Here is a 12,115-nt window from a genome sequence, read left to right as displayed (position 1 = left end):
TGGGGGTGTCCATCCCCTTGAAAAATAGCACAAAACCACCCAAATCGGTTCAGTGGTTACCGAGATCTAGAGCTTTAGAGAGAGAGACGTAAAGACAGACATCGTTTTACTTTGTATTATAGATAGATAATAAAGGACTTAAACAAGAACAACAGAGATTACCGCTATGAAATCAGTAGGGAGGTGACAGTGGACTATGAATTATAATGGTAGGTACCCAAGATTAACTCTAATTTGTTGGCTTAAAAACTGTGAGCAATTTCTCTAAAACTTGAATGGCTGGTTTAAACAAGCAGTGTTCAAACCTTTCATCCAATAATTTTTGATTACAAAAAAATTTATTGACGATGACACATTGCTAAAGTTACAAACTGTCCCTTTGAAGCATTTTCATATTGGAAAACTTTCCCCGTATGTTGTGTATGTTTCAATATGCATTACACAGAATTAACTGGGGTTGGTATCCGCCTGTTGGTATAGCAGCGGGACGTGACCTAAGGCTGGGCCTAAAGAACAGCTTAGCTGTAGCTGTTGTATCTGATTCACTTGCAGTTGGGGATGAATAATAAAATTTAGAAAAAGAGGCCAGGTAGTCGGAAAGCGATGTGACATTATAATAGTCCCCAAAGTTTTACAATAACGTTTTCTTATTAGTTGGGTTAATATCTTTGGGGACTTTTATTAAATTTTGATTTGTTGGTTCGTTAAGTATATTGTCCAAACGTTCTATTCACTAATTGTAATCTACAGAAAGGGTAATTTTGTGTATTATCATTGGGGTCCAATTTATCGGCTATAGTAATTTTATCGATTCTAACTGCAGATTGTTTACTAAATGTGCGGCTGACAAAATAACGGCTTTTTACGGCTGCAGCTGCCGATCCATGGTTTTTAAGAATAGCATTGTCCCACTTGAAAGTATTCTTTTATTCTAACTGATCTTATGTTACATTGCGATTTATCAATTTTATTATTTAAATTCTTACTTACAGCTGCGCCCCTACCATCTGAGGATTCTATATTCTTTTATTCGAAGGGTAGGAGGTAAATAAACAGCATTAATTATCAACGTCGTCCTATATATGAAACAAAAATAGCTTGACACTATCACACGACCAATATAAAGCTTCTCTAAGACAAATAACTTAATCGGTTTAGTAGTTCTTAACTGAAATATAACATCTTACTACTTAACAAAGAATATTAGCAAATTATACTAGAGGTTTTAGGGGCACTTGAGTGAAGGGAGAGGGTAGTCATTATGTAATATAGACCCTCCACTCTTAATTTTAGTTTTACAACAGTAAGAAATAATTTGTTTTGACAGTTATTTTGTTATTTTTTTTTCAAGAAGCTATTACTCTTGGAAGGTTGGAGGTATTCCACCCGAAATGGACCAAAAAGAAGCTTCCCCGTAAAGAAGAACATATAGGTCCACCGGTTAGCGAGATCTTAATCTACTCACAGAGACAGACAGATAAATATCCATTTACATTAATATAATGATTGAACAATTGCAATAAGATGAATTGTATATAGAATTATAGGAAAATTAGGTTATTTACAGCAGTAATATTTACATATTTATTATGAGCATTATATGTACATAAATTAATATTAATGTTCATTTGATTGGCAGAGTATAGTTTTTAGGCTGTTCCAATATTCCGTCTTTAGTAAATATACAAAATTTGGCCATCTCAAAAAAGAAAATAAAAAAATATTTATTAAAGGGTTTAAATAATCATACAGAAAAGAAAGAATTTATGTATGACTTTCCAATAAATGTATAAGTATAGATGTATAAACCAGACAACTACCAGGTCCAAGTGGTGGGGACCTTTTTCGTCTGCTAGCAAATTGTTTTATCCTCTTTTAAGCGACTTGGCGATGTGTTTATATTTCTGCAGCTATTGGCTGATTTCAAATATCTAATGAAAAGTCGGCAAAGGGCCCCTACCCCGTATATAAAGTTACATATAGCTCATGCCCCCTCTATTCTTTTACTTTAAAGTCTTTACCTTAGAATTTTACATGTTGCTTTACTAAATAGATTTTCTTTTCAAGAATACTTTATATAAGTCGACTTTCCTTTTTTATTTTAGTTTTAAAAAGAATTTTTTTTTTTTTTGGGTGGGGGGCAGATATATTTATTTTTTTTGGGGTAGGAGGTGTCACACCCCCCCCAAAAAATAGCTTAAAACCATCACAGGACCAGTAGGTATATTTCTGAAGAGTAGAGCCCAATCGGTTCTGTGGAGATCTTAAGCTTTAGACAGACAGACGGACTTTGTATTATAGATATTTTTTGAGAGAATTGGTTACAGCAAAAAAATTTCTAAAAGGAAAATTTTGTTATTATTTTGAGAAAATGGCAGTTGCTAAGAGTTGTGACTGTCAATATGATGTATTGTATATATGTGTAAAAGATATTTACATGGAAAAATACTTTCTTGATGTATCTATAATTAATGATATATTAAGTATATATTAGATAATGTGCAAAATGTTTTTTTCTAGTATTTTATTAGTAGTGCCTCCGAACTTAGTATAAATATACCAAAACATCTTTTTTTTAAATTCAAAGCCCTGAAACGCTTTGAGTCTTAGGCGCGGCTGACGCATATACAAAAATAAATTATAGGTAAAAACTAGGTAAACTTGGAATCAATTTTATCCAAATAGCAGCTGTGTCATTATCATCTAGGGGCTATATATTCGATGGGTTAGGGCGAGGCATAAAATAGCCTAAAACCATTTAAAACTTTTAAAAATAAGAAAGCTTCAATCCATGTCTGGGCATATCAATTCTATCATTTCATTTTAAAAAAACCTTACTACTTTAAATAAAATTTTTATCTAAATTACAATTTAAGTTATGATTAAGAATTATATGTGTTCCCTTTATCCAAAATTTCTATATATAATGCACCAATAAATTAAGCTTATTTTGTTAAATTTTCTACTTTTTTCTAAATTTCTTATTCCAAGACACAATACAGTTAAACAACAGAAAATGCAAATATCACATTACTCTCTCAGTTTTAGATTATATTATCTACTTTATTTACTTTCCTTTTCTATTTTTCTGTATAAAATATTTTATAGAGACGAAAGAGATATTTCCCTGTAGATCTTTTTTTTATGGTTTATATCGACTGTTTGTTAATATTTTCAAAACCTTGTCGACTATTGTTTTTTTATACTAATGACTGGATTTATGATGACAATATTATTTTTACCTAATTTTTGCATGGGGCTCTAACACTTTGTGTTCAATACCTGCGATGTCCTATCCATGCGGTCCTACCCAGTACCAAATATAACCCAACCTAACTTGATATTAAGAAATAAAAACACAAAATAGTTATTTCTTTCATTATAAGATTAAAACAAGTTTTTTTTTGCCCCGAGATGCCGAAGGCACGGGCTAAAAAAACTGGTTTTAATCTTATGATTGTACATTTCTATATTCGTAGAAAACCGGATTTAATACGATGCTAGACATCGTTTTTTCGTATGGATGAGAACCGGTTTCTATCCACCGGATTCGAATGAATACGAAAAAACTATTTAACTATTTTCAATTAAAGAAAAATTGGGAGGTCAGTTGGGAGTTTGGGGGTAAAGTGGTGTGGACCTCCCTCAAATCTTTGAACCTTGTAATTTTACCCCTTTAATAAAAATGTTGGAAGTCCTTGTTGGGTGGGTTCTGCGTTCAACTATTGGGGATACTGCCTATCTCTTTGCTAAGTACCTCAACTCTTAAATTATACCCCATGGAACTATCCTTTTTTTTGTAATCCATTTGTTTTCTCTAACTCGATTATTCTCCCATTTATCCTGCTTCAGACATCCAGGGATTTGGCACCTCAACAAAGAGGTAAAACAAAGATAATTATGTCCATAAGTAGAGCAGATATAACAGTTAACAAAAAAAAATTAAATCAATTTTGGTGTGCTTTTGTTAGATTTTTAAGTAGTTTATGCCTTAAAATTTAAAATCCACTAACAAATAAGAATGCAATGATTTTTTATATACCTTGCGTTGCGTATAGACGAACACATATATCTAGATACTTTAAATTATAAATAAATTAAAGAGAAAATAATTTTTCTTTATGTGACCTATATATTATATTTCTGATTACTTTGTTCTCTGGAATTTAGAGTTTCTATTTAATAAACTTTATAACAGCTGAGCCAACAGCCTCTAGGGGATTTCACGAGAAACAGCGGTACGAGGAGAATGTCTTTAAAGCAAAGCTATTCTACAATTTAGATCTTTTAAAGATCAATGTTTTTTAGCAGTAGCTGTGGCTCACCTCTGGCTCACCTAGAGGGAGATCTGGCTCGGCCCACCACTAAATGATTTAAAGATCAAGCTCAGATAAGTCTTTAAAAAACATAAAAATAGTTTTACGTTTTTTTAGATTGATATTAAGATAGCCGAATTTAAAACTTTTTATGGTGATTCCTGTTACAATATGATATAATATTGAAAGAATGGTTCAGGCCTCTTAGAAACATATGTTTCTTTAGTATTGATTGTTCTTTGGTTGGTTGTTGAGCTTCGATATTATGACTGTTGTCATTCTTGCTTATCACAATTATGACAATAGCATGTCAATACAATGTTTCTAGAATAAAGGCGAGATTGGGGTAAGATTTCGTACAGTACATATTATATACATAAATTTCTTTATCTTGTAATTTACATTTAATTTAAAACAGTTTTTTTTATTAAATAGAATGTACAACACCAAGAGATTTAAATTTAGCTTTTTAAGGAATATTTCATTGGTTATTTGCCCTTGTGTAAGGAATAATTATTCAAGAAAATGTACTTCATATACCATACAAACTAGAACAATTATTTACTTAGTAGCATAACACATAAGTAAAATAAGTAAAACAGAGTGTGTGTGTGTGTCTGTTCAATCTCTCACCAAATTTATCAAAAACATAATTTATCTACTGAACAGCAATGTAAGAAAGACTAACGGACGTACAGACACACTCTAATCATAGATTGGGTTCGCTACTCTGGAAACTAATTAGCTGATTAGCCACATAATTATTAATTAGTGTATCTTCAGTATTCTCAGCAACACTTCCATGGGATATCAACTTGAAAATTGTAAAATAGCCCAATGAGAAAGGGGACATTACAGAAGGGGTAATTTTGTAATCATAATTGGAGGTTTACACAGATTTATCATCCATAGTCTTATCCCTTAAAACACTATAATATCTTCAGTTAGGGCAAAGTAGCTAAAATTGCATAAAATGTAAGTATCTTAAAATGGACATATGTACAGTCATTATTGATATAATTAAATTGCAAATTCACTGCAAGAATTGTCGAAAAACATATTAAGTTTCATAACAGAGACCCTCACTATCAAAAAAAACTCTGCTATTTACAAGTATATTAATAATAAATTTACACAACCAATAAAAAGAAAAAAAGTGTAGCTGAAAAAGTTTAAAATCTAATATAAACTTTAATATTATATTCTTTATATAAAATCCAAATTAATTTAGATAGATCGTGTCAAATGAAAGATATGTTACATAAACAAGGATGATAACATCCTTTAAAGCGAGTTAAAAAGGATAATATTAATAATGTTGATAATTCAGAATATATAGAAATGCACTACAATGTCCTATTATGTGACTAAATGTCGCTTAAACATTACATTTACTGAAAACATAATAAGATTTTTGATATTATGAAACAGAATATTTAGTGCTTCTACGCTACTTAAGGCCGAATCATAAAATGTTTGAAATATATTTGACGCACGTACTCACCGACATTAGCGCACTATAGAAGAGCTAGCTACGCTACCAAAAAGTTCTGATTGTCCCTGAACAGTCTCGGGACAAATCAATCAATCATTTGTTTCCAAGTTTAAGGATAGAATGACAGAGTCAAGGATTTTCAGGTATAAGCCAATTAAGATAAAGAAATATGTTTTCCTCCAAGATGCTGAAAATAGTCCATCCATATAGGCCTCTAGGGGTCATTTTTTAAAGGACTTTTTTTCTTGGTAGAGTGGTGGTGCCCTCCTCAAAATAATTATAAATATTCCTCGAACCTATACGAAGCCACACTTTAAAAGAGTATAATATCGGTTCTGCGGTTTGCGAGATCCTTTGGTACAGTCACATAGACTTATAGACAACCTATTACTTTTGTATAAGGATTACTGTGTAATGTTCCTAGGAAAATCAAATTTCTAATAAGGTTGAATTTTTAATTGTTGTAAAAGATATAATTATGTCCGTTATTCCTTTCATTTAACTCATGAGTGTCAACTTTTATTTGCTTGATCCGTTAATCTGTCTGTATAGCTTATAGGAAAATATAAATCTATATAAAAAAAATACTCTTTTACTTGTGAAAATAGACTTAAAATATCTAGATGGTCCATCTTGATATATATGAGATTCTGGCGCCATTATTTGCGAGGACATTTTTCGTCAGTAATTTTTTTTATAGAGCTAACTTTATACTAAGATATTTAACTTATTTTTGTCATTTGCTTTACATTATACGAGGGAAGAACTTTTTTTGCCTGAGTTAGTTTATCCTATAAAAGCTTTATCCTAAGATAAGCGACAATTAATAGCTGACTCACAATGCGAACAAAATGAACAATCATCTGTAAAATGTTTCAACCAATTATATGTCTTTAATTTATCTTTGGTATTCTCCTATTGGCTGATTTAGACAGTATGTCTCTAGGTTATCTCTATTCTTATAAATCATGTAAAAAATTGTCAAACGCTTTTCTAAGTTCAAACTGTATGAAATAAAATTTTTTTTTTCAGATATAAAATGGCAGAGGCACGGCGAAGCTCTTTAAATTTCTGGATAAATTCCATAACCCCACCACGCTCACCATCCATACAGGTTCAACATAATTTAGTTTAGTGCAAACGGTCCACAAATCAAAGATTCTTCAAGGGATAAGACAATGGATGATAAATTGATGAAAGCTCTTAATTTTTCTCTCTGTAGGTTAAAATTAAAAGAAAAAGTTTGGAAACTATTTGTTCCCAAAAGTATTTAGACCAACGAATCAGAGAATATCGTATAAGTATAATTTAATTTTAGTACATTCTAATGTCAACATATAAAAACGTATATATTATCATTTTGGTCATAATTGAAATTGTTATGTATGTACATTCATTTATGTTAATAAAGCTAAAATGTGTTCTTGGCAGGTTTAAGACTATTTACGTAATATTTTATTTCAAGTTTAAGTATTGCATTTTATTATAATTTGATATAAAATAAAACTGTCTAGTCTTAATTCCTTTATCAAATTTGCCAGATTTGTGACTGTTTGTCAAATAAGATATAAAAAATACAAATATATATCTTATTGTTCGGTCAATTTTCAGGAAAACATTGTGTTGGTTCAAAAATAGAGACAAAAATCATAGAGCCGATTGACCTATAAAAAATGTTAAAATTACTAAAAAAAATTCTGATTTCATATTAGGAAAATCAATGGGTAAGTAATGAAAATAAAACCCTAACCCTAACCTAACCCAAAAACTCAGGAATGACAACATCAAAAGAAGTGAAAGAATAGTTATTTCTTGCATCGTATTATAAACAGCTTTCCGCGGATATAAAATTTACAATTATAAGATTTTTCAACCCCGAGATGTCGAAGGCACGGGCTCTAAAAAATTGGTTTTAATCTAATGATTGTACATTTTTATATTCGTAGAAAACTGGATATAATACGATGTTAGACATAATTTTTCGTATGGCTGAAAACTGGTTCTAATCCACCAGACATTAAGCGGCTTCGTATGAATACGGGAAAACATTTTAATTATACTTATACGTTTGATCTCTATAAACTTTTTATAACAACAAGTATGACAACTTTAAAAATAGCTAAGCTTGATTATAAAAAAAAGTCACTAGTGTTGAAAAGAGACTATCCACGAATAAACACAGCTCACAAATGTAGGAATATACAGTGTGTTTTTTTTTATAAGAACTTTTTTAAAACCAATTTTACCCCACTCATAGTTATCAGATTTTAATAATTAATGGCTTATTTTCTTCGTTTTTTAATGCAATTAATAGAACAACAAAAAAATATTTAAGTTTTTATGTAAAAAGTACAGTAAAATCTAAAATTCAAAACTTAGGTGTCAACATCTAAAAATGGTTTCATCGCATTTTTCTTATGCCTAAATTGGATTTTCTGTAGTCGACTTTGGGGGCCCAGTACTCCCTCCCTGGTTGAGACATGACCTTCAAACTTTGATATGTTCTAGTACATGACCGTAATAGTATCTGTATACATTTTTAGCTCTATATCTCAACTTTGAAGTGTTTAGCAGCCATTCTTGCAAAAGGTTGAATATTTGAGCAGAAGAAAAATGCGCTAAAACCATTTTTTGATGTTGACACCAAAGTTTTGAATTTTTGATTTTACTGTACTTTTTAAATAAAAACTGAAATATTTTTTGTTGTTCTATTAATTGCATTAAAAAACGAAGAAAATAAGTCATTAATCATTAAATTCTGATAACTATAAGTGGGGTAAAATTGCTTTAAAAAAAGTTCTCATAAAAAAAACACACTGTATTTTAATTACATTACATATAATCCTTGTCAACCTCCTATAGTCCTTCTATAGTTTAAAAAAGTTGTTTGAAAATTACATAAAAGAAACACCCATACTGACTGACCTGACGGACAGAAATATTCAGAATGTGGATTATTTTACAAATTACTGAAGCTTTAGTATTTAATCATAAAATCAGCCGTCTATCTCTACCAGCAACCGAGTAAACATATCTTACAAATTTTTCATCCCTCTTGATCATGAACAGACAGTTAGGCAAATTTGAAACAGCGAATAAGTTTAGACAACTGCGGACAACTTTACAAATGTATCCTAGTTATAGAGAAGCTTCACTAGATAGTAGCCTAACCTAAATCCATCCAAAGAATTTGCATGTATCACGAAACTAATGCATGAAAAAAATGCACACCCCCGTCCACAATGAAAAAGTAATAAATGTATGTTATATCTGAAAACAAGGATGGCAACATCCATAAAAGCGACGCACTGAAACGGTAGGACAAACGGACATTAACACTTGTATAGTGTCTAAACTGAATCATCAGAATATAAATGTATAAATGTCGAAGCAAAATTGTAAGTAAAATTGTTGAAAAACTGCTTGATACAGGATAATGTTTATGGACATACTTACGTTTTAAGGGCTTGATTATAGAGTTGCTTCGCTTATAATAGTGATCTTTGTTGTCCCAGGAATCAATATACCAAAAATCAGATCAAACGGATAATTATATCACATAAAAATTTGTTGTTAAAAAAGTAAAAAAAATTAACATGTTTAAAATGGACATACGAACATTCTGGTTATGATTATAGAGTTGCTACGCTTTATAAATCGTACCTAACTACAACAGGAATCATCATGCAAAGTCGAAATCATGAAATCGATAGGACAATTCTAACATGCCTAAATTAACGAATAAAAGCTATCTATCTCGGACGGACGGACGTACGGACCGACCCTAATTATAGGAAAGCTTCGCTTTAAAAACTCGAAAAATGCGAAGTGAGGTTCTACGTGACGCAATAACTCCAGGATTAGGATAATGGAAGAATATACATTTTAAATGATGAAAAACTAAATTGGTTGAAAAGTTTAGTCACTATTAGTTCGGAATCAACCAATTAAAAATTCACTTACGTTTTTGAGCCAACGAATAAGTTTATTAAAACTTTTGGTAATTTACAGTCAAATGTCCCTTCCTCCCTAAATTATTCAGACGTAACTGTTGCTGAAAAATCATTTTTTTTCGAATTTCCAACTTATCTCCAAAACAATATATAAATTGCAAATAAAAGGGGGGGGGGCGGGAGTTTCTTTCCAATGCCTGACCTATATCTGCGATACCCTTTTAATATGCCTCCAAATATTATTCAGGATTTATTTTGCTTGTTGGCTCTACCTTATTCCTGGTAAGATAAAGCTAGTTGAAAAATACAATGATATTAGTTTATTAGAACTAGTGAGAACCAAATTGCAGTATTACAGTCAGAGGGACAAAAAAACTTCAAAGAGATGCTTCGACACTAAAAACATTGGTTTGAGTGTTTTGTTTATGCAGAAAATTTAAATATTCATGAAAAACTAAATGTAATTCAATCAGAGAAAAAGGGAACCCGCAACTTTATTTAAAATCTGTAATAATGATAATATACTTATAGTTAGATTCATATTTGATCTATGTAAGCTTTACAAAGTGTCCTAAAATATGGGCCGTGTGACGTCATAAAAATGAGGGATGAGAAGAGAAGTGGTAAAGTAAACCCCATAAAAAGAGATGGACCAATGGACCAGTGACGTCACACGGCTCATTGTTTAGGACACTATGTAGAGCTTCGATGTATAATTTAGTTTTATGGTTTAAAAAAAAAATCCTTCAACTTTATCATGTCTAACAATTTAAAACAATGAACGACAAATTAATGTAAAACCACTAATTGTGAATTTGATTTTTTTGTTGAAAAGCTTAGACGCTGCTAGTTTGTAAAATTCAATCAAAATTTAATAAAAGTACCCAAAGTTTGATAACTTCAAATAAGAAACCCCAGTTGAAAGATTTGGGGCCTATTTAATTTAAAGTCAAATATCCCCATCCCCCCTCTAATAAAAGGTTTTGGCAATCAGAATTAATCCACTTATAGAAATTTCTCAAAGCCTGTTATAGGAATTCAGATTGATTATAAAGTTTTACCCCCTTTTTGTGGGGGAGGGGGGAGGGGTGCAAGAACAATATAAAGATTATTATATGCGGGGTGCACTGTATGGGGATACCAGCCCTTCAAATTCTTCTAAGACACCCCTCGCTATTTGTTAACCATATGTTTATCTCTGTATCCTGTAATTGAATCAATAAAAACCTCTTTTACAGCATTCAGTTTACAAACCTTTTCAACCTTTTTTTAGAAGGTCTATGATTTTTTTGACTCGTGTTATTTTTTTCAGGTTTTTGACAGTTTACAGCCAGAAACCAGAAAATCCTTTTCCTTTTCTCCCCGCAGGGGCTCCCCGGTATGCACACTGGAGTGTACGCTGTGTAAAAGTCAGGTAAAATATAATTTGTATGATTAAGGGTGAGTGAAGGTAGCTGTCGTCCTCCCCCCCCCCCCCCTTTATAAAAGACCAAATCAGGGTCAGCCATATGTAAGTTTTAGATAAATCAACTATTTTTAATATCAGCTTGAAGTCTAAAATTGATTCAAATATGAATATCTCTTTATTAAAAATATTTCAAAGCAACCAAACGGCGTAATCTTGAAGCTTAGTAGCAGTTGACGCTTGGCTGCCGCCGAGTCCTGGACAAAATTGCAAACTCAGTTTAACATTGTCCAAAAGAAAAATAAAGATAACCCGTAAGAAAAAAAGGTGCAACATCAACAAAAAGTGAAGCTTACTAAGTAGAAATCAATGCTGCACGTCTAAAACTTTCGTACGTTGTAGAAAAGCTCCACTGTCAATAATCTTAAGAAATTTTTGATGATTTCATTTTTTACATAAATTAATTAATAAAAAAATTCACATTAACTATATACTTTTATTTACTATTAAAAAAATAATAAATATAACTAACCCTCCAAACTAAATATTTTTAGATTGCTTCGTCGCGGCGGTTGGAGCCTCCCTCGAGTGGTTCGGGGGGTATACCCTCCCCTATTCCTTTCATAGACAGGTAAGTTTGGAATTTCAGTCACATTCATACGTTAGACTGGGACTTTATGAGGTACCCATAGTTTTATAAATAAGTTATATCATTAGTTGGATTAAAACTTTTGGTACTTTTAAAAAACTTGATTGATTGTTTTTTTTACTAGCAATATAAAAATTACACTACGGAGATGAAATTTTGTTTATCGTCATTGGGTTTTTACATTAATTTCATAAGATCCCTGGGTTGTGTTATAGAAAAGCTGCGCTGATAAAATTAATTTTTTTGTTAATAAAATATTTTAACATTTTTAAATTTGTAATTTTCCCAAAATAAAAA

The 12,115-nt window shown here is 31.2% G+C and overlaps 1 protein-coding gene across 1 annotated transcript in view; it reads left to right on the top strand.

The window, feature by feature from the left end:
- The first annotated feature begins 6,847 nt into the window (after nucleotides 1-6,847).
- LOC145329971 (atrial natriuretic peptide receptor 1-like) overlaps nucleotides 6,848-12,115 on the top strand; it is a 44,768-nt gene continuing 39,500 nt past the window's right edge. The window contains exons 1-3 of the mRNA XM_080174472.1: nucleotides 6,848-6,925; nucleotides 11,077-11,178; nucleotides 11,724-11,800. Of these exons, the coding sequence (XP_080030598.1) occupies nucleotides 6,851-6,925; nucleotides 11,077-11,178; nucleotides 11,724-11,800 (254 nt within the window). The 5' untranslated portion in view covers nucleotides 6,848-6,850. The remainder of the gene's footprint in view (nucleotides 6,926-11,076; nucleotides 11,179-11,723; nucleotides 11,801-12,115) is intronic.

Source organism: Acartia tonsa, chromosome 10 (assembly GCF_053477335.1).
Source record: "Acartia tonsa isolate MP-2025a chromosome 10, ASM5347733v1, whole genome shotgun sequence".
Taxonomy (NCBI): domain Eukaryota; kingdom Metazoa; phylum Arthropoda; class Copepoda; order Calanoida; family Acartiidae; genus Acartia; species Acartia tonsa.
This window is presented reverse-complemented; position numbering and strand designations above follow the sequence as displayed.